Here is a 24816-nt window from a genome sequence, read left to right as displayed (position 1 = left end):
ATCTTTTCGAAAATGGGCAATAAAATGGCTCAAATCTGCATGATCTTCAGTATGCTGTTTGAAACCAGGACTCGTATTGGACGATGCAACCTGGATGGTGATTTGCATAATTTAAGAATTTAATTGGACTTACATCACCTGATGGTTCTTAAGGAGAAGTTCAGAAAGAAGCAGAAAAGTGGATTTTGTCCGGAACATCCCTCATCTCTCTGATCTTCATCAAACTGCTCACAATGGGCAATTGGCTCCGAGTTTTGGCCGCTTTGCTCCTGTGTCTACATGGTACGCGCTGCGGAATCCGCACCGATCTGAATTACATCCAATCTGTACAGTTTAACAATTTGACCTATTTATGACTTGTTGTTTCTCCAGGCACAGCCGCAGCTGTTACCCTGACTCAGCCATCGTCCATCTCATCCTCCCCGGGAAACACCGTCAAGATCACCTGTACCATGTCCGGAGGCAGCATCGGCAGCTACTTCGTGAGTTGGTTCCAGCAGAAGCCTGACGGCGCCCCTCTGTTTGTTTGGGATGAGGATGACACCATGGGTCCGGGAATTCCTGATCGATTCACTGGTTCTGTGGACTCATCGAGCAACGCCATGTATTTAACCATCAGCGGTGTGCAACCGGAGGACGCCGCCGATTACTACTGTGGTGCCGGGGATAGCAACAGTCCATATCACTACTTTTTCGGTAAAGGGACGAAGCTGAGTTTGAAAAGTAAGTGATCTTTGACATTGTAATCTTTGCATGTGGTTGTTTCGACTTTTCCATAATTATATTAATCTGGTTCTCCTTCAAAGGTTCCACAGTACAAATGTATCTTTATTTGTGTTGGATTCTGTTTCACTCTGTTCTGGTAATATTTCCATGTGGCCATAATCTTCGCAATGATAAACGTTTTATTTGGAAATCGGATATTTTGAAGAATCAAACATGCGAATGCTGAGTTTAACTGAGAGTCTGTGAGGAAGTAGGACGGATAGTGCAGAAAATCAACATGGGTAAAAAGTGTTAGAGGAATAGTATGACGTGGAAATATTATTCCTCCCGTTAATAAACGCTTCTATTTTAACATTTTTCGCAGATATATTTTCGAATTTCTTAAAATGTTTTATTTTCTGCCAATTCCGTGTTTCATGTCACCAAGGTGAGCACAATTGCAATGAACAGCAAAAACTCAGTAATGTCACAGGTTCCATCACAAGTGGCTGTAATTCTTCAGATATTATCAACACTGAGAGAAGACACAGCCCGAGAGACGGCTCAATCCGCTCAACACACAAAATATATTTTCTCCCTTGGAAATTAACTTTATGGTTTCCTATTAGTTGTGAGGTTAAGGGGATCCCAACCTACGTATTAACTTTAAAGGTGGTGCGCTATTATTAGGACTAAATTCAGTAAATACGGTGCCAACTGAATTATTGAAGACTTGTGAAGTTACTCTGCGCAGCGATTGAAATATTGGAATCTGATTGTGCTCCTGAATTGATTTTCTGTGTACAGTGTTCGGTCAAAAGATATGTTCACGTTGTTATTATCTGCTGTCGGTGCCTGTAAAGAAACATCAATGATGGAATTGTTTATTTATAGATGGGGTGAAAGCATTTGACTGTTGTGTTTATCGGTATGTCACAGTCGCTCCAAAAAGATTCAATTTGATTTTGAGAATTTCTAATATTCTGATTTTATTGATAATCACATTTTGATGTATCAATAACAAACGACCTACATTCGTGAATAGCGATTTTTCTCATCCCAACATCGTTCAAAGATTAACATCTGCCTTCTCAAGGAAGGTTAGTTTGCGCAAAATTGGTTTTAAAGCTGAATAATGCGTATTTACATTTACACAGAGGTAATAGGAAAGGGGTGTTCAGTTGCAAACTCAGCGAGATATTTATATCCATTTGCTGCACGTTCTCTCCTCTGTGAAGGGAAACAAAGGATAGAATTAACAATAATGTTTTACTGCGCTTTCAATCAGGTGTTCCCACCACATATTCCCTGTGACAGGATATATGTATATAGTGACTGTTGTTATTTCTGATAATTGTTGTCTTTTATTTCTTCAATGCGGGAATATTTGAACGTGTTGTCCTCATTTAACCGCTCACCCGCCAACTAATGATAGTATGTATAATAATGAGCGGTGTACGATGAGCAGCCCCCAGACATTTGTCTATCAGTAGTGACCCCAGCACTGAATGTTCCCTTGATATAGATAGGCTTTGTCACAATTGAAAGGTATGTCAATAGACAAGAAAATGTTTTACCTTTTACGCGAAAGTGAATTACTGTATTGTAATAGTTATTAGCGAACATGAAGTTGTGTCGTGCGATTGAACAGGACGATTGTAATTTTAAAATGTTAAGAAATAAAATTTCAACCATTTTAATTAATCATATAATGGACATGATCGAAATACTATTTTTTTCCTTCCAGACCCACAGGGCCCTTCGGTGACTGTCCTTCCGCCTTCACCAGATCAAATCACAGCAAAGAGCAAGGCGACCCTGGTGTGTCTGGTGAATGATTTTATCCCGGGAGCTGTGGAGGTCGAGTGGACTGTGGATGGCAGTGCCAGAAGTCAAGGTGTTGAAACGAGTGCGATCAAACAGCAGGCGGACAACACGTACAGTGTGAGCAGTTATCTGACTCTGCCAACCTCCGAGTGGGAGTCACACGACCTGTATTCCTGTGTGGTCAAACACGAGAGTCTGACGATTCCGCTCGAAAAAACCATCACCAGATCCAGTTGTACCTAAATCAGGAATGTGGAGCACTAATCGAATATCTACCTTTAATAATAATACTTGTGATTGTAGTATTTTGAAATTGAAGTTAATTTTGCCAGGAATGTCCAAATTGAGAAACAGATTCGCTTTGTAAACACTTTCGATAAATTTCCCAACCGAAGGAAATAGGATTTAGATGTATTGCATTAAAACCGGCAAGAATAATATTTGTCAGTTTGCTGGAATTGAATGGTTGTATCTTGCAATGTGATCACGCTTCAATGATCAAACCCATTGTGTAAACTTACAGAAATACCATATACCACAGCTTAATAAAATATCTCTTCCATTGTCCTCTGTGCATTGGCTCTTTTTCTTCCATTTCTTTTCTTGATTTCATCAATTTTTCTCCCAAAGCAATAGTTTTTTTTCTTATTCTATGAATATTTAGATAAACATTGAATATGTAATAAACTGGTAAAACCACAGAATGCCGTCACACCGGAAGAAATATTCCACCAGGAAATTATACACACACAAGGGAGCACGAACAGCACATTCAACATCTTGCTGTCCTGCCTCAGACTTCTTCTGCAGAATCTGGCACTGAGGCGTCAGCGGCTGTAATTGAGTTTAGTTAATTGTAGCCCCCACACTATTGCGTCCTAAAACTTAAAATGTATTGCGCAGAATTTGGGGGAAATATTAATTTCGGTCGGTATCTGGAAGCAGTTTCATGTCGTTCTGAAAACAACCGACATTCAAATTAAATTGAGAATTTATTAAAATTGAAGTGAATTTAAAATATTGCACAACTAGAAATGAGTGGTTAAGCTCTGTAGCTCAGTGGTTAAGAGCACTCGCCTTGCAAGTGAGACACCTGGGTTGAATTCCAGGTTGGGCGAAATCTTCGGCAAGTTTCCTTACACCACATGCCTAAAAATAATCCTCCAAAAACAAAAAAAAAACAATAAATTGGTCATTTTCAATTCACGACTGTTTGTGGGACACTGCTGTGCACTGTTGGCTGCCGAGTTTCGCCTACAAATATACGGTCAATTAATTTGACAGCATATTATGTGAAGCGCTTTGAGACGTCTAGAAGACGTGAAAAGCGCTATATGAAATGCAAGGATTATTATTATTACAGGCTAAGCGCATGTGAATTGTTTTGCCCCAACAATGGCGTACAGGGTTTAGAAGCTATTTCACTGAATCAAATTTGCCCCTCCCTCTCCAGCCCTTAATGTCTGCAGAACTAAATCAAAGTGTATACATAACCATTTACTTAATACAATGTTTAGCCTCAGCTTTTATATTGCTAAAGGAGTGCCAACATATTTAAAAGCTTTGTGCCCGTCAGCCAATCCAATGCAAATTAAAAGAGAAAATGTACCGTCCCCCCAGAGCTCATGGAAGATATATTGCTCCTTCCCATCTCCCCCCCTGCCCCCCTTGCGGCACAAGTGTGCCCCGAACTGCTGTTGAGCAACCAATTTCCTCTTTGTAGCATTTCATTGACGTTTTAACATCTGCAGATGTCACTGCAGTTTATTTCAACATTTCCAGTTTGTATAATTTCATGTGAATACTTTTCCTTTCTCGCAATCTTTAAATCGGTGGGCATTATATTTTGTATCCTTGTAGATCAATAGTTAAACAAATATAAAACATTGCATTGTTTAATTAAACTCTGATCAGAGGATATCTAGACCACAGCGTATCTGCAATGTCCCAGTAGCAGCAGGTAATGTTGTAGTATAATAGTTTACAACATCTTTCAGGATTATTTTATATTTTATTTTAATGGCCACAACGCATGTAACCTACTGAGAATACATTTCGATATGGCATAAAGTGATTGATTTAACAATCACAATGTAACTATACACGTTTTTATATAAGTATTCATAATTTTTTTCCTTTTAAATCGGCATCATTATAAAGACCCCAGGAATATCAAACAAGGAACTCGGGAAGATCGGGCAATATATCGATCTGCGAATTGAATGCGGAAAGTATGTAGCAGTATAAATCAAACATAAATCCTACTAATTAATAAAACTATTCGGGATTTGGTACCGTCTTGTATGAATATTTCTAAAAGAATAGCCACATGTTCAGGTATCATTTTGCGGCTTTAAGCATCGTTATGCAATATCTGGAAGTACTTGCATCGACAGCACAAATGCTGCACTATTCTTGGACTCGGTTTAAATTTTTGCAATGACATTGATTGCGCTTATTTTTTTCCATGTAAAGGAATCCGAGAGATTCCCCTGCGTAAAGTGCGGTATTCAGATGCAAGCCGTTGTTGCTTTTCATCAATGCGATGACCACGTTCTTCAGTTTTATTATTCAGAGTATAGTTCCCCGTCCTGTTATATGCAAAATAAAGAAATCCACTTCCGTGATCTTTGTGAATATTTGAGTAGAAATTCCACCTGGGTCTGATTGAACTACAGAAAGCGATTCTGAAAGTTAAACATGAATTTCACAATCTCTGCAAACTTTCACATTAATAGAGATCCATCTTGTATTTCTACCCACGTATTCGTACATTCTGACAGACCAGATGTAGACAGGATTAGGGTGAGGAGCAGGAGAATCATGTTCAGCTCAAACACTCGATCCGTAGAGGGCACTGTCTCACAATAAATAAAACAGATTCCTCACTCTCACACAGGCAACAATTGTGAATGAGTGACAGTTTCATTTTTATTGCTCTTATAAAAGCAACTCACGTTGTTGCTAAGTGTAGTGACTTTTTTTGCAGCCAAACATAGTAGATATTGGCAGTAGCAACTTGGTAACACAAGAAATCAAGCTCACCGAGAAGCTACTCTTATTGTTGTTGTTGGATCAAGAACAGAAAAACTAATGTAACTTATGTATGATTAAGTGTTTTTGCTTTTCAATTAATGTCACAGAAACGTTTATGTCTACCCAAAGAAACAGCAACTTGGTTTAGCATCTTATTCAAACAATGAAAACTCTGATAATTGCTCCACTACCCTCACCAATGTCAGCCCTAGAACGTTCGATAGAAATCATGGCAGTTGTTCAATTTGATATTAAATTGTATCAAACATTAGCTGTAGAATATCGTGTTTGGTGATACCTGAGGGCATATGCACCTTAGAACTTGAATTTTACCAGGTTGTGTATTCTTCATTATGAGGGTTAACACTCTGGTCAGGAGAATGGTATGATGCTCTCAAGTGTTTCAGATTGTATCACAGAAGCTCACATGGAGTTGCTGGTATCAGCTGATTACCCAATGAATGTTGAAAACTGCGCTTGTTACATAGTGAAGCTCCAATGCATGTCAATCCTTCCAGCGGGCGGAGTAATGGGGGAGAAGTGAGGTTACGGAGGACTCCTTTGACATGAGATGACTCCAAGACAACATACCTTTGACTGTCAAAATTAGGTTAATCATAATGGTAAGCACTCAACCATACTATAAGACACTGATAATGACCAAGTACTGCAAGAAGAAAAATGCATTTATGTAATGTGTTTCATGTTGGGATGACTTAGCAAAGTCAAGCATTTGCACCTGAGCTGCGATAGGAATCAAGGTGAATGGGTCGAAGGATGACCAAGGCACAGTCAAAGAGAAAGGAGTTGAGATTATGCTTCATGGATGGAAGGCATCACAAGGGGAAGAGATTCCTAAATGGAGTGCTAGAATTTAGGATCAAAAAGGCTGAAGGCCCGCATGTTGATGGTGGGACAGCCAGATAATGCATTACTACCCTCAATAATGGACTGTAGTGTCAGCCCTAGATTAGCAGAAAAAAATCATGACAAATGTCCATTTGTTGGAATATTGTATCATTTATTCATTGTAGATTATACTGTTTGGTGCCACCATAGGGAGTATACTGTGTATGTTGTCACTCGACTTTTACTGGGTTGTATATTCTCCATTATGAAGACTAACATGGCTTTTTGCCCTATCTGTGTGCCTGAGGAAGATAGTGGTCTTTAGCATTTCATATGGTCATGAAGAGGTTCATATTGAGTTCATGGCAACTGTTCTTTACTTAATGAGGACTGAAAACTGTCCTTGTTAGCTACTGAATTATCATCTTGTGTCAATCCTACCCAATGGGTCGTTGGTGTGTGGGGTTTGGAGGTGCGCGGGCAAATAAGCAAGTTTAGTGGGAGTTTAATTTGAGCTGAGATGGCTGCATGGCAATGTTAGTCAGACTATCAAAATTACGCTATTCTTATGGCAGGTCCTCTACCATAGTACAAACTATTGATCATGACACACAACTGCAACAACGAATTGTGTTTATGTAGTGCTTTTCATGTTGGGTTTACATCACAAAATGTTGAACACTCAAGGGTTTGCTAGGGATTTGGCTCAAAGGTGATGGAGTGGAATGATGACCGAGGCATTGTCAAAGAGATAGGACTTGAGATGAGCCTTCAAGGAAGGAAGGCAGGGTAAGGTGGAGAGATTCCTGAATGGAGTTCCAAATGGTGGGAAGAAAAATGCTGAATTCCTGCCTGCTGATGGTGGGTCAGTTGAAGAAGTGCAGACCAGTGCCTTCTAAGCGAATGGAGCAGGAATGTTGGTAAGGTGTTAAGGGCCAATAAATTGGAGGGCGTTTGAAGTAAGGATGAGGATCCTCAACTTGTTTCTCTGTTGGTTGGGGATGATTGGTTCATGGAGCTTGGTGAATGATAGCTGCAGAGTTCTGAATAATCTTTAACCTATGGAGGGAAGAGTTAGAAAATCCAGTTAGCAGAGGGTTAACATAACTCCACACACCTGGACGTGATCAATCCATGAATGAGGGTTTTGGCAGCATGAGGGGAGAGGCAGTGGCAGAGTTGGATAATGTAGTGAACGTGCGGCAACGCAGAATGATTCATAGAACTGATATGGGGATAAAGGATGGATGAGGATCGAACATGACACCAAGAATTGGTATTGGATCTGTGAGGTTAAAAGTCCATATGCCAATAGTGACGTTATAAGTGCATGAGGTAAGAATGTGTTGACTCAAGTCAAGCAGGATGGTCTCCAACCTTTCTACTTTAAGCTGGAGAAAGTCAGCTCTCATCCAGGACTGGGTCAAATCTGGCCTAACGGTCCACCAACAAATCGGGCTGGACCTCCTCAAAATCTACCGCTCCACTCTAGCCTCGGCCAAATCGTCCTTCTACTCCAGGATAATCCTGGAGGCGAAGAACAACCCCAGGCTACTGTTCTTTACCACAGCCCGACTCCTCCGTCCCCCCCGCCACCCCGCGCAGGTCATCTCCTCCAACCTTCATTGTGAGGAGATGCTGGATTTCCTTGAATCCAAAATCAAGGGAATTCGCTCCACGGTTACTTCCCCTCCAACATCTACCCACCCCCCACCCCTTCCCTCCCACACTCCGACTCCTACCCATCCTCCCCTACACACTTTCATACCTGTTTCCCCACCCTCTGTCACCAAACTCATCCTATCCCTGAAACCCACCACCTGCTCCCTTGACCCCATCCCCACTCCTCTCCTTATCTCCCAGCTCCACCACCTTGCCCAACATATCACAGACATCGTCAACCTGTCCCTCACCTCTGGCTCTGTTCCCATTCCCTTAAAAACTGCCACCATCAATTCCACCTTGAATAAAACCTTCCCTTGATGCATCGCAGCTATCAAGCTACCGGCCCATCTCCAACCTCCCCTTCCTCTCCAAGGTCCTGGAACGAGTTGTCGTTTCCCAACTGCGCTCTTTCCTCTCCAACCATTCATTATTCGAACCCTGTCAGTCGGGTTTCCGTGCTGCCCATAGCACAGAAACTGCCCTGGTCAAGGTCACCAATGACATCCTGAACATCTGTGACCAGGGCTCCTTCTGCCTCCTCGTCCTCCTCGACCTATCGGGAGCATTCGATACGGTCGACCATGCTATCCTCGTCCATCACTTGTCCTCCCACCTAAACCTTCAAGGCCCTGTCCTTGAGTGGTTTAGGTCATATCTCTCCCACCGTCTTCACTTTGTCTCCACGAATGGTTTTTCCTCTGGCCCCCGCACTGTCTCGTGCGGTGTCCCTCAAGGCTCTGTCCTCGGTCCCCTCCTCTTCACCCTCTGCATGCTCCCCCTTGGTGACATCATCCGCAGACATGGGGTTAACTTCCACATGCATGCGGATGACACCCAACTCTACCTTTCCTCCTCTACCCTCAACTCCACGACCACCGATGTCCTGACAGCCTGCCTGTCCAACATCGAGTCCTGGACGAGAGACAACTTTCTTCAGCTCAACGTGCGTAAAACTGAGGCCCTCCTGATTGGCTCGTGTCCATGCCTCCGCACCTCAGGCACTGACAGCATCAGTATCCAAGGCTGCACTCTCAACCTCTCAAAGCCAGTCAGGAACCTCGGCGTTTTGTTTGACCCTGAGCTGTCTTTTCTCCCTCATATCCGCGCGACAACTGGCACCGCCTTCCATCCCTCCGGAATGTCGCAAGACTACGGCACTACCTCACCCCTCACGCTGCTGAAACTCTGGTCCACGCCTTTATCACCTCAAGGCTGGACTATGGGAACTCTCTCCTCGCTGACCTTCCCGGCACCTCCCTCCACAAGCTGCAGGTCATTCAGAACTCTGCAGCTCGTGTATTGTCCTGCACCAGGCTTCGGGATCACATCACTCCCACCCTCGCCATGGCTCACCTCCACTGGCTCCCCATCCCCCAGAGAATCGATTTCAAGATCCTCATCCTCACCTACAAGGCCATACATGGCCTTGCTCCCTCCTACCTCTCCGACCTACTAATCCCCTACCTACCTGTCCCTCCCCTCCGTTCCTCTGGCTCCGGTCTGCTCCATATCCCCCGCCCCTACCGCCCTACCATTGGTTGCCGGGCCTTCAGCCTCTCAGCCCCGAGGCTCTGGAACTCTTTCCTCCAGTGCCTTCACCGCTTCCTCCCTTTCCTCCTTCAAGGCCAGTCTCAAGACGTTTCTCTTTGACCGTGCCTTCAGCTCCCCTCTCGACTCTCTACCCCCTCTGTTCTCTGTTCTCAAAATAATTCTAACAAAACGAAAGCCCTTAGTAAATTAACTGCTGCATTGCAATGATGGGGATATCCTGATAAGTATTATCTAAGTATTTCATTTGTAGCACAATACGCGTACTGTAGGAATACTTTTTAAAATGATGGCTGCTCTGTGATTGTTCACATATATGAGCCATTTGACATTTATGTGTCACAAAAGTGTATGGGATCGGTGCATGAGCAGAATTCAATTCAAGCGAGTGGGATGCTGATGTAAAACTACACTTGAGCACTTTCCTTCCTTCAGTTGGTTGAGGAACATAAATCTGCTTTTACACTTCTTGTTCCACATCACATCACAACATAGCTGCAGGCAACAGGTCAAGAAGATCGGAATTGAGTTTTTATGTTTTGATGCCATCGCATGTCTGTTCACTGGAAGGAAATATAGATTTACAGCTGTTAATGCTTTATCAGTAAAGCTTCAGTATTATAGAGCAAAATAAGGGAGATGTGCTGCTATTCAATGTGGTTTATGTAAACATGGGAAAGGCAACTTTCACTAGAAACATATTTTGTATTAATATTTTTCCAAGATAAGAAGAAAACAATGGTATCCAATATTATCTAAGAATTGATTGGAAATTTATGAATATACCAAAGTGTACACCTTTCCACACATTATAGCCTCTACCCAGTATGTTGGTTAAAATAAACAAAGTATAATATTAAAGCAGGTGGGGAATGATATCAGAGCGCTGACCAGATTTCTATATGAAGATATCGAACTAATTGAATTAATACTTGACATGAAAGATCGCTAGTCAGCCATTGTGCAATTCATAATATGCTCCGTGAAGCAACATTTCAGGTCACTCATTTACAGTGTCTACTCAAACCTATTTTTTTCGTTCCATGAGTGTCTCCAGGAAAATCCCCTTGGCGAAAGAATAAATAAGTGGAGAACTGTAGCTCAGTTGTTAGAGTACTTGCTTTGTAAGCGAGAGACTTGGTTTCGATTTCCAGCAGGGTGAAACCTTGGGCCAGTTTCCTTACTCCACAACAATAATATGACTTGGAAATATTATTCCTCCCCTTAGAAAACGCTTCTATTTTAACATTTTCTGCAGATTTCTTTTTGGATTTCTTCAAATGTTTTATTTTCTCCCAATTCCGTGTTTCATGTCACTCAGGGGAGCACAACTGCAATGAACAGCAAATACTCATGAATGTCACATGTTCCACCACCAAGTGGCTGTAATTGTTCAGATTTGATCAACTGTGAGAGAAGCCACAGCCCGAGAGACGGCTCAATCCGCTCAACACACAAAATATATTTTCTCCTTTGAAAATTAACTTCATTGTTTCCTATTAGTTGTGAGGATCCCGACCTATGCATTAACTGTAACTGTAGTGCGCTGTTAATTAGGGACTAAATTCAGTTAACACGATGCCAAATCAATTATTGAAGACTTGTGAAGTTACTTTCCGCAGCGATTGAAATATTGGAACCTGATTGTGCTCCTGAATTGATTTTCTGTTTGCTGAAAAGAGATTTTCACAATCTTTGTATCTGCTGCTGTGACTGTAAAAAACCCCCATCATTGATGGATCTGCTTATTTATAGTTGGGGTGAAAGCATTCGGCTGTTATTTTTATCGGTATGTCATAGTCACTCCAACAAGATTCAATTTGATTTTGAGATTAATAATATTCTGATTGTATTGGTAAATAATAACATTTTGAGATATGAATAACAAATGACCTACATTCGTGAATGGCGATTCTTCAAATCCCAAACATCGCTCAAAGATTAGCAGCTCCGTTGTCAAGGAAGGTCAGATTGCGCATAATTGGATTTAAAGCCGAATAATGCGTATTTAGATTTACACTGAATTAGTCGCAATTGGGTGTTCAGTTGAAAACACAGACAGATATTTATATCCATTTGCTGCACGTTCTCTCCTCTGTGAAGGGAAACAATGGATAGAATTAACAATAATGTGTTACTGCGCTTTCAATCAGGTGTTCCCGCCATATACTTCCTGTGACGGGATATGTTAGTGTCTGGTGTTATTTCTGTCGATTGTAAGATTTAATTTCTTCAATACAGGAATATTTTGAACATGTGGTCCCTGTTTAACCGCTCATCCGCCAACTAATGATAGTATGTATAATAATGAAGTGTGTATGATGAGCAGCCCCCAGACATTTGTCTATCAGTAGTGACCCCAGCACTGATTGTTCCCTTGATATAGATAGACTTTGCCACAATTGAACAGTACCGTCAATAGACAAGAAAATGTTCTGCCATTTACGCGAATGTGAATTACTGTATTGTTGTAGTTATTAGCGATCTTGAAGTTGTGTCGTGCGATTGAACAGGACGATTGTAATCTTAAGATATTAAGAAAAATAATTTCAACTATTTTAATTAATCATGTAGTGGACATGATCTGAATACTATTTTTTTTCCTTCCAGACTCACAGGGCCCTTCGGTGACTGTCCTTCCGCCTTCACCAGATCAAATCACAGCAAAGAGCAAGGCGACCCTGGTGTGTCTGGTGAATGATTTTATCCCGGGAGCTGTGGAGGTCGAGTGGACTGTGGATGGCAGTGCCAGAAGTCAAGGTGTTGAAACGAGTGCGATCAAACAGCAGGCGGACAACACGTACAGTGTGAGCAGTTATCTGACTCTGCCAACCTCCGAGTGGGAGTCACACGACCTGTATTCCTGTGTGGTCAAACACCAGACTCTGACCACTCCGCTCGAGAAAAGCATCGCCAGATCCAGTTGTACCTAAATCAAGAATGTGGAGCGCTAATCGAATATCTACCTTTGTGGTATTTTGAAATTGAAGTTCATTTTACCAGGAATGTCCAAATTGAGAAACAGATTCACTTTGTAAACACTTTCGATAAATTTCTAAACCGAAGGAAATGGCATTTAGATGTTTCTTGTATTGCCTTAAAACCGGCAAGAATAATATTTGTCAATTTGCTGGAATTGAATGGTTGTATCTTGCAATGTGAACACGCTTCAATGATCAAACCCATTGTGTAAAATTACAGAAATACCATAAGCCACAGCTTAATAAAATGTCTCTTCCATTGTCCTCTTTTTCTTCAATTTCTCTTTTTGATATCATTCTTTCTTTTTCCAAAACAACTAGTTTATTTGTTATTAATGTATGAATATTTAGATAAACGTTAAGTATGTAATAAAATGGCAAATCTACAGAATGCCGTCATACGGGAAGCAATATTCCATCATAAAATTATACACACACAAAGGAACACGAATAGCACATTCAGCATCTTGCTGTCCTGCCTCAAACTTCTTCTCCAGTGTGGCACAGAGGCGTCAGCAGTTGTAATTGCGTTTAATTAATTGGAGCCCCCAAACTATTGCGTCCTAAAATTTAAACTTATTGCGCAGAATTTGGGAAAATTGTTAATTGCGGTCGTTATCTGAGAGCGATTTCATGAGGTTCGTGAAAAACAACCAACTTTGAAATTAAACTGCAAATGAATTAAAAGTCAGCCCACCAATGTCTATAGAACTAAATAAACGTGTATACGTAACCATTTACTACAACATTTAATACAATCTTTACGCTAAGCTTTTATATTGCCAAAAGGAGTAACATCATATTTAAAAGCTGCTGTCCATCAGGCAATCAGATGCATGAAACGAGAAAATGTACCCTCCCCCAAAAGCTCATGGAGGATTTACCGGAGAATGTTCCTCCCCCGACCCCCCCCCCCCCCCCCCCCCCACCATCTTGTGGGTACCGGAGTGCCCCGATCCCGCTGTCGAGAAACCAACTTCCTCTTTGCAGCATTTCGATGACGGTTTAACACCTGTAGTTGTCACTGCAGTTTATTTCAACAGCTCAAGTTTGCATTATTTCATGTTAATGTTTTCCCCTTGTTGTACCTTCAAAGCTGTATCGTTATTATTCTCTGTATCGTTGTAGATCATTATTTAAATAAGTATAAAACATTGGATTATTTAATTGAAAATATGATAGGAGGATAACTAGACAACAACATATCTGCAATATTCCAGGATGAGCCGGTAATTTGTAGCACAGTAGCTTACAACATTTTTTCAATAATCTTCTATAATCGTAAATTTATCAATCTCATATGAAATTAACCCCTAAACGTGGATAGTGTAATAATCGCTATTTATGTTTGAATCGGGAGAATTAATTCATTAGAACTGAATAGTACAATTGAAGGAACCAATAAGACCCATGATTGTTGCATCGCTCAACACAACCGACAGTAAGCGGAGTGCTTTCTACATTCACAAGATACAGTTTACTACTCTCTTAATCTGCAAATTTGCATTTATTGATGGTTATGAGAACCAACCAGGTCTGACATCTATGTTTATGCATTCTGAATCATGCGCTAATTTGTGAGTCAAAACTGCAAATGGTATTTGTTCTTTGAGGTGGGGGGGGGGGGGGGGGGGGGGGGGGAGAATTCAACAGGTTATTTTAGCCATCTGTCAAGAACACTTTATATTTGATTTTAGTGGTCGCAATATCTGTATCCCACTGAGAATACATTTCGATACGGCATAAAGTGTTGTTTTTAGAAAAATATATTTGGGATATCGCTTTAACGATAATAATATAACTATACATGTTCAAGTATTATCATTTTTTTCCTTTGGTATCGGCATAATTGTAAAGATGTCAGCAGCATCAAACAAGGAGTGTTATCCCTCTTCCTGTTCACATGAGAAATAAAGAAATCAACTTCCGTGATATTTGCTAATATGTCAGTAGAAATTCCACCCCTGGGTCTATTGAACTACAGAAAGCGGTTCTCAAAGTTAAATATGAATTAACACGTTGACAACTTTCATATGACAGTTTAATAGAGTACCCTTTGACCCATCTTGTATTTCTACCCAAGTATTCGTACATTATGAAAGACCAGATCAGGATGAGGAGCAGGAGAATCATGTTCAACTCACACACTCGATTCATAGAGGGCACTGTCTCACAATAAATGAAACAGTTTCCTCACTCTCACAGAGACAACAATTGTGAATGAGTGACAGTTTCATCTTTCTACTCTTATGAAAGCAACTCACTTGGTTCCTCCGTGTAGTGACTATTTTTACATCCAAACACAGTAGATATTAGAAGCAGCAATTTGTAACAGAAGAAATCAAGCGCCCTGAGACGCTTCTCTGCGTGGAGGGCAAGTGAGAGACCTAAGTTCAATTCCAGACAGGGCGAAACCTTGGGCAAGTTTCCTTACTCCACACGCCTAATAATAATCCCTTCAAAAAAACAAAAAAACAATAAGTAGGTCATTTTCAATCCATGACTGTTTGTGGGACCCTGCTGTGCGCAATTGGCTGCCGCGTTCGCCCACAAATATACAGTCAATTGACTTTACAATATATTCTGTGAAGCGCTTTGGGACGTCTAGAAGATGTGAAAAGCGCTATATCGAATGCAAGGATTATTATTATTTATTATATATTTGGAAATTATAGTTGTTTTTGAATCTAGAACTGAAAAAATAATTTTACTTATGTATAACTAAACTCTTTTGCTTTTCAATTAATGTGACAGAAACATTTATGTCTACCTGAAGAAATAGCAGCTTAGTTTAGCATCTTATTGTGGAGTCCTGTAGCTGAGCGGCGAGAGCTCTCAGTTTGCAAACGAGAGACCTCGGTCTGATTTCTGGCAGGGTGAAACTTTGAGCAAGTTCCCTTACTCCACACACCTGATAATAATTCCTCAAGAAAGAAAACAATAATAAATTGGTCATTTCAATCCATAAATGTTTGTGCGACACTGCTGTGCACAATTGGCTGCTGCATTTCGCCCACAAGTATACAGTCAGTTCACTTTACAGTCTACTCTGTGAGGCACTTTGAGACTTCTAGAAGACATGAAAATCCTATATCAAATGGAAGGTTTATTATTTATTATTTATGATTCAAAAAATGAAACCTCTGATAATGCACCACTAACCTCAGTGATGACAGCCCTGGATTATTCGATAGAAATCATGACTGATGTTTATTTTCGTATTAGATTGTATGAATTATTTACTGTAGAATATCATGTTTGGTGCCACCTGAGGACATATGCACATTAGAAGTTTAATTTTACCAGGTTGTGTATTCTCCGTTATTAGTGTTAACTTTGGAAACACTTTGGTCAGGAGAATGGTAGTTATGCTCTCAAGCGTTTCAGATGGTAATACACAGGTTCAGATGGACTTCCTGGTATTAGCTGCGTACCCAATGAATGCTGAGCACTCGGCTTGTTGGACACTGAATCTCCAACTCGTGTCAACCCTGCCAGCAGGCGGAGGGTTGTGGGAGAAATGAGGTTAGTGGGGATTCCTTTGTGATGAGATACCTCCAAAACAGTATATTTTAGACTGTCAAAATTAGGTTAATCGTAATGGCAGGCGCTCCACCACAATAAAAGTCACTGATAATGACTGAAAACTGGAATAAAAAAATGCATTTATGTAATATGTTTCATGTTGGGACGACGTAGCAAAGTGCTGGACAGTCAAACATTTGCACCAGAGCTGCGATTTGAATCAACGGGGATGAGATGGAAGGATGACTAAGGTACAATCAAAGAGAAAGGAGTTGAGTTAGCATTCACCGACGGAGGACAGGGAAAGCGGAATAGATTCCTGAATGGAGTTCTAGAGTTTAGGGGCAAAAAGGCACCACTACCTTCAGTAATGCACTGCAGTGTCAGTCCCAGATTAGCAGATAAAAATCATGACAGACATCCAATTTGATAGTGTGTTGCATCATTTATTCATTACAAATTATCCTGTTTGGTGCCACCAAAGGGAATATACTGTACCTTTTTATCAGTTTAATTTTACTGGGTTGCATACTCTCCATTACGGAGACTAACATGGCTTTCTGCTTATGGTGGGGTGGTCGACATAGTGCAGACCAGTGCCCGCTAAGCTGCTAAGTAAAAAAGTAGTGGGCGTTCATTGTATGGATGAGGGTCTTGAACTTGTTCCTCTTGGACTCAGAGAGCCAGTAAAGCTCTGTGTAGTTGTGGTTGATCATTTCATGGAGCTTGGTGAGGGATAGTTGCAGAGTTCTGAATGATCTTTAACCTATGGAGGGAAGAGTTGGAAAATCCAGTTAGCAGAGGTTTAACATAAATCCACCCGCCTGGACGAGATCAGTGCATGAGTTAGGGTTTTGGCAGAATGAGGGTAGAGGCAGTGGCAGAGTTGGACAATGTAGTCAATGTGTGGAAAAGCAGAATGATTCGTAGCACCAATATGGGGATAAAGGATGGATGAGGGTCAAACATGACACCAAGAATCGATATTGGATCTGTGAGATGAAAAGTCCATATGCCAATAGCGACGTTGTAAGAGCCTGGGGTCAGGATATGCTGACTGAAGTCAAGCAAGAGGGTCTCCACCCTTTCAACTTTTAAGTGGAGTAAGTCAGCTCTCATCCAGGACTTGATCACTGAAAAACAAAAATATCGAGGAATACAGAGGAAAGGCTGGAACGCATCATTATTTGTAAATCAACTGTCCTTCAAAATGAGGGTATATGTAGGATGGGCTGAATGGCACGGTTCTTACCTCCAATGACATGTTTCTACATCCTGTGAATAAGTGGAAATTTGAACTGTTCCCAAAATAATACTAACAAAACTGAAGACCTGAGTAAATTAACTGCTGCAATGCAATGATGAGGATGTCTTGATAAGTATTATTATCTATGTATTTCTTTTCTAGCACAATACCTACACTGTAGGAGTACTTTTTAAAATGAAGTCTGCTCTATGATTCTCTGCATTTTCGAGCCATTTGATATTTACTGATCACAAACGTACATTGGATCGGCACATACACAGCGTTGAATACAAGCGACTGGGAACGCTAATGGAAAACTACACTTGAGTACTTTTCTTCCTTCAGCAGCAACAATAAATTACATGTACGACTAGAGAACTTCCCAAAACGCTGAAGAGACAGGAGTCGGACCCGAGCATGGGGGAGGAGTGAGGGAATTCAGAGAGGTGGGAGGGCAACCAAAGGCACAATCGAAGAGAAGGGTGTTGAGACCAGCCTTGAAGGAGGCAAGGTAGGAAGCGAGGCTCAGGGACTATGAGATGGAGTTCCAAATTGTGAAGGCAGAGAGGCTGAAAGCCCGGCCACTGATGGTAGGGTGGGCCGGCTGGGAGATCAGGAGCAGCCCGGAGGCTTCTGAATGGAGGGAGCGGGCAGGTTGGGGAGCATCACCAGGTCAGCTGCGTCGGAGGGGACAAGGCCATGGATGGCCTTGAAAGTGAGGGCGAGGATGTTGAATTCGATCCTCTGAGGGATGGGGAGCCAGTGGAATCAGGTGTGGGTGGGAGTGATGGGGTCACAGAGCCTGGTGCACGAGAGTACTCGAGCTCCAGAGATTTGAATGATCTGCAGCTTGTAAATGGAAGAGTTGGGAAGGCCGATGAGGCGGGAGTTTCGGTAATTGAGCCTCGATGTGATGAAGTATAAGGGTTTCAGCAGCCTGAGGGGTGAGGCAGTGACGGAGTCTGGCAATGTTGTGGAGGCGGGTTAGGCAGTGGGTGTCATGGCGTGGATGTGGGAAAGAAAAAACAGTTCAGGGTCAAAGATGTCGGATAGGCAGTCGGTCAGGACACAAGCCGTCCTGGAGTTGAGGGTGGAGGCAGAGATATTAAAGATATAGAAGGTATATTAAAAGGATAAAAAAGTATAATGTAAATGCATTATAATGTAAGTGATTTAAAAACGATAACAAAATTGCAGCTTTGAGTAAATTACCTGCTGCAATATCATGATGTGGACGCCCTGCATTGTTGGAGGTGCCATTTTTTGGATGAGAAATTTAAACAAAATCACATTTTCTTATTCATGTGAACTTTAAGGATTGCATGTCACAATGCAAATGAAGAAGAAAACATCTGGTGTCCTGTCCAACAATTCCCTAATATATAATTACCATTCACTTCAAGGCTGTTTGGGAGATATTACTATGCTCAAATTGACTGCCACATTTGCCTACAATCTATACCTAGTATATTCAATGAAGAATCATGAATCGTCCTCCTGTTATGAAAAGGTTTTCTCAAAAGTATTATTATCCATGTATTTAATTTCTAACAGAATACATGTACTGCAGGATTACTTTTTTTAAAATGAAGGCTGTTGTGAATTTCTACGCATATAAAAGCCATTTAACGTTCACGTGTAACAAAAAAGTATTGGAGCAATGCATACTCAGAATTCAATACAAGCGAGTGGGAACACTGGTGGAATCAGCACTTTTCTTCCATCAGCGGGTTGAGCAACACAAATCTCCTTTTTCAATTCTCGTTCCATAGTGCATCACATTAGAGCCGCGGGCAACAGGTCCAGAAGATGGGAATTGAGTGCTTGTGTTTTGATGCCATTGGATCTCTGTTCCCTGGAAGGAAATATAGATTTACAAGTATTAACGTTTTATCAGAAAACCACCAGCAATATAGAGCAAAATGATGCAGGGACACTGTAATTCGTTGTGGTTTATTTAAATATAGGGAATCCAACCTTCATTGCAATCATATTTAGTGTGAGTTTCTTTCCCAAGATAAGATGAGAAAAATGGTATGAAATATTATCTAACATTTGATTGGAAATTTATCAAGATACTAATGTGCAAACCTTTCCACACAATATAGCCTCTTCCCAGTATTTTGGTTAAAAGAAACAAAATGTAAAGTATACGCAAATGGGGAATGGTATCAGAGCCGTTACCGGATTCCTGTGTGAAGATATTAATAAATTCACTTAATATTTGACGTGAGAAATTGCTAGTCGTTTATCATTGTCTAATTCAAAATATGCTCAAGTCACGCGTTCATAATGTCTACTCAAACCTATCTTTTTCCTTCAACAAGTGTCTCTAGAAAAATGTGTGTGTGTGTATGTGTGTGTGTGTGTGTGTCTGTGTGTGTGTGTGTGTGTGTGTGTAGGATGGGGGGATAACATACGACAGTCGCTGTAACATTCTATTGGCGATGCACTTGTGTCACATTAGAGCAGCAACTTCCCCGTGACTGGGATGGAATTCCATAGCCCCTCTCTCCTTGTCACATCAATTTCCTGATTCTGGGAACTATTTGGTCCTGGTGGGCTGCAGCCAAGGCCTGGCCACTGTATGTGTCATATGTGGCGTTCCCATTCGATGTTACGAATAGGAACAACACTTACGACAATTTTATATCATAAACACCGACCTCTAAATGCGCAGCTATCCTCCTGGCTGCAGTCCTGTAGCTCTCTCCTTGCTTGCGAGAAACATGGGTTCAATTCCTGGCAGCGCAAAACCTTGGGCAAGTATCCTTACTCCACACGCCTGGTAATAATCCATCAAGAAAAAAACAATATTAAATTGGTCACTTCAATCCACGGCTGTTTATTGGACATTGCTGTGCAGCATTGGCTGCCGCACTTGGCCCACATATATACAGTCATTTCACTTCATAGTATATTCTGCGATGTGCTTTGAGATATATAGAAGACGTGAAATGCAAGGATTATCAAACGCAAGGATTATTATTATTATTGATCAACAGAGCTATGGCTCCCTTCAGCGTTGATAACGTTTCGTGATAGAAGTTTTCTAGATCCGTGAATGAAACTGATATTCTGCCAAAGGGAGACTTGGAGAATTTATATTTTCAAAAATCTATAATCCGTATATATAATTTGAGGAAGGCTGGCAACAGCTGTAAACTGTACCTTTCTGTGCAGGTCTGCATCAGGCCAAGTGTGGCATGTCAGTGTGTAATCTGCAACTGAATGAAACGATGAAACGCTCGCAACTACAAATTATCCAACATGGAACAAGCTCCGCAAAAATGTAATTCTCTGTGAATCAGAGGAAGAGATCTTGCAGGATTGATCTGGTACAAAGCCATGAAATATCCGAATAATGGAAGAAGACTTTTCCATGATTCTGCAAAAACAATTTGAAGTTTGTGCTGTTTAAAAAATCTTTATTTCCTACTAGAACTGTAAATGAGCTTCATTCAATCAAAGTCTTCAGCCTGAAATGTTATGCAACATTACCGTGAAATATGTTTTCGAAAATGGGCAGCAAAATGAATCAAATCTGCATGATCTTCAATATACTGTTCGGAAAAGGGACTCCTAATTGGACGATGCAACCTGGATGGTGATTTGCATAATTTAAGAATTTAATTGGACTTACATCACCTGATGGTTCTTAAGGAGAAGTTTAGAAAGAAGCAGAAAAGCGGATTTTGTCAGGAACATCCCTCATCTCTCTGATCTTCATCAAATTGTTCACGATGGGCAATTGGCTCCGAGTTCTGGCCGCTTTGCTCCTGTGTCTCCATGGTAAGCGCTGCGGAATCCGCATTGATTTGAATTGAACTCACTTTGTACAGTTCAACAATTTGACCTATTTATCAATTTTTATCTCTCCAGGCACAGCCGGAGCTTTTACCCTGACTCAACCACCATCCATCTCATCCTCCCCGGGAAACACCGTCAAGATCACCTGTACCATGTCCGGAGGCAGCATCGGCAGCTATTACACGAGTTGGTACCAGCAGAAGCCTGACGGCGCCCCTCTGTTTGTTTGGTATGAGGACTCCACCAGAGGTCCGGAAATTCCTGATCGATTCACTGGTTCTGTGGATTCATCGAGCAACGCCATGCATTTAACCATCAGCGGTGTGCAACCGGAGGACGCCGCCGATTATTACTGTAAAGCAGATCTTACTTTCGGTAAAGGGACGAAGCTGAGTTTGAAAAGTAAGTGTTCTTTGACATTGTACACTTTCCATGTGGTTGTTTCTACTTTTCCATAATTATTTTGATCTGGTTCTCCTTCAAGTATTCCAAGGTATAACTGTATGTTTATCTGTGTTGGATTCTGTTTCACTCAGTTCTGGTAATATTTGCAGTTGGCCGTAATCATCGCAATGATAAACGTTTTATTTGGGAATCGGATATTTTGAAGAATCAAACACTCGAATCCTGAGTTTAAATGAGAATCTATGAAAAATTAGGACGGATAGTGCAGAAAACCAGCAAATGTAGAAAGTCTCAGAGGAATAGTATGACGTGGAAATAGTATTCCTCCCGTTAACAATCGCTTCTATTTTAACATTTTCCGCAGATTTTCGGGTTTATTAAAATATTTTATTTTCTTCCAATTCCGTGTTTCATGTCACTAAGGGGAGCACAATTACAACGAACAGCAAAGATTCAGTAATGTCACATGTTCCACCATAAGTTGTTGTAATTGTTCAGATATGATCATCGCTGAGAGAAGACACAGTCCGAGAGACGCTGAATCCGCTCAACACACAAAATATATTTTCTCCTTTGGAAATTAACTTTATCGTTTCCTATTAGTTGTGATGTGAAAGGGATCTCGACCTATGTAATAACCGTAACTCCAGACCACCATTAATTAGGAACTAAATTCAGTTAATACGGTAGCAATTAATTATTGAAAACTTGTGAAGTTACTCTCCTCAGTGATTGAAATATTGGAATCTGATTGTGCTCCTAAAATGATTTTCTGTGTTCAGTGTTTGGTGAAAAGAAATTTTCACCTTCTTACTATCTGCTGCCGGTGCCTGTAAAAAAAATCATTGGTGGAACTGGTTAGTTGGGGTGAAAGCATTTGGCTGTTATTTTTATCCATATGTTATAGTCGCTGCAAAAAGATTCAATTTGATCTTGAGAATTACTAATATTCTGATTGTATTGATAACTAATAACATTTTGATGTATCAGTAACAACCGACCTACATTAGTGAATGGCGATTTTTCAAATCCTAAACATCACTCAAAGATTAGATTAGATTAGACAGTTCCGTTGTCAAGGAAGGTCAGATTGCGCATAATTGGATTTAAAGCCGAATAATGCATATTTATATTTACATTGAATTAGTCGCAATTGGGTGTTCAATTGAAAACACAGCCAGATATTTATATCCATTTGCTACACGTTCTCTCTTCTGTGAAAGGAAACAATGGATTGAAATAACAACAATGTGTTACTGCGCTTTCAATCAGGTGTTCCCGTCATATACTCCCTGTGACGGGATATATTAGTGTCTGGTGTTATTTCTGTCGATTGCAAGATTTAATTTCTTCAGTACAGGAATATTTGAACATGTGGTCCCCATTTAACTACTCATCCGCCAACTCATGATAGTATGTATAATAATGAAGTGTATATGATGAGCAGCCCCCAGACATTTGTCTATCAGTCGTCACCCGTGGAGTCCTGTAGCTCAGTGGTTGAGCACTCGCTTTGCAAGCGAGAGACCTGAGTTCAATTCCAGGCAGAGGGCGAAACCTTGGGCAAGTTTCCTTACTCCACACACATAATAATAATACCTCCAAAACCAAAAACAATAATAAATTGGTCATTTTCAATCTACGACTGTTTGTGGGACATTGCTGTGCGCAATTGGCTGCCACGTTCGCCCACAAATATACAGTCAACTCACTTTACAGTGTGTTCTGCGAAGCGCTTTGGGAGGTCCTCCCGACGTGAAAAGCGCTATATTAAATGCAAGGATTATCATTATCATTATTATTATTATAATTGTTAGACCTTGTCACAATTGAACAGTACCGTCAATAGACAAGAAAATGTTTTAACATTTACGCGAATGTGAATTACTGTATTGTTGTAGTTAATTACGATCTTGAAGTTGTGTCGTGCGATTGAACAGAACGATTGTAATCTTAAGATACTAAGAAAAATAATTTCAACCATTTTACTTCATCATGTAGTAGACATGATCTGAATACTAATTCTTTCCTTCCAGAGCCACAGGGCCCGTCGGTGACTGTCCTTCCGCCTTCACCAGATCAAATCACAGCAAAGAGCAAGGCGACCCTGGTGTGTCTGGTGAATGATTTTATTCCGGGAGCTGTGGAGGTCGAGTGGACTGTGGATGGCAGTGCCAGAAGTGAAGGTGTGGAAACGAGTGCGATCAAACAGCAGGCGGACAACACGTACAGTGTGAGCAGTTATCTGACTCTGCCAACCTCCGAGTGGGAGTCACACGACCTGTATTCCTGTGTGGTCAAACACGAGAGTCTGGCCACTCCGCTCGAAAAAAGCATCGCCAGATCCAGTTGTACCTAAATCAAGAATGTGGAGCGCTAATCGAATGTCTACTTTTGTGGTATTTTGAAATTGAAGTTCATTTTACCAGGAATGTCCAAATTGAGTAACAGATTCGCTTTGTAAACACTTTCGATAAATTTCCCAACCGAAGTAAATAGCGTTTAGATGTTTCAAATATTGCCTTAAAACCGGAAAGAATAATATTTGACAATTTTCTGGAATGGAATGGTTGTATCTTGCAATGTGGTCACGCGTCAATGATCAAACCCATTGTGTAAAATTTCAGAAATACCATATGCCACAGCTTAATAAAATGTCTATTCCATTGTCCTCTGTGCATCGTCTCTTTTTCTTCCATTTTGTTTTTTTGATATCATTCTTTTTTTTTCCAAAACAATTAAGTTTATTTTTTATTATTATTTTATGAATATTTAGATAAACGTTAAGTATGCAATAAAATGGCAAATCTACAGAATGCCGTCATACGGGAAGCAGTATGCCACCATAAAATTATACACACACAAAGGAACACGAATAACACATTCAGCATCTTGCTGTCCTGCCTCTGACATCTTCTCCAGTGTGGCACAGAGGCGTCAGCGACTGTAATTGCGTTTAATTAATTGGAGCCCCCAAACTATTGCGTCCTAAAATTTAAACTTATTGCGCAGAATTTGGGAAAACTGTAAATTGCGGTCGTTATCTGAGAGCCGTTTCATGAGGTTCGTGAAAAACAACCAACTTTGAAATTAAACTGCAAATGAATTAAAAGTCATGTGAATTTAAACTATTGCACAACGTTAAAAATGAAATCATGAACCTTCTGACAGACGAAACACATGTGAAATATTCTGCGCCAAAATTAGCAAACATCCACC

The 24816-nt window shown here is 40.9% G+C and overlaps 1 gene segment (V, D, J or C); it reads left to right on the top strand.

Moving 5' to 3' along the window:
* The first annotated feature begins 196 nt into the window (after positions 1–196).
* LOC103172922 lies at positions 197–24268 on the top strand. The segment is given in 8 exon segments: positions 197–282; positions 373–723; positions 2453–2770; positions 12241–12555; positions 20566–20594; positions 21057–21174; positions 21265–21594; positions 23634–24268. Coding segments are annotated over 8 exon segments (1833 nt in total).
* The last annotated feature ends 548 nt before the right edge of the window (positions 24269–24816 follow it).

Source organism: Callorhinchus milii, unplaced genomic scaffold, assembly GCF_018977255.1.
Source record: "Callorhinchus milii isolate IMCB2004 unplaced genomic scaffold, IMCB_Cmil_1.0 Scaffold8, whole genome shotgun sequence".
NCBI lineage: Eukaryota > Metazoa > Chordata > Chondrichthyes > Chimaeriformes > Callorhinchidae > Callorhinchus > Callorhinchus milii.
This window is presented reverse-complemented; position numbering and strand designations above follow the sequence as displayed.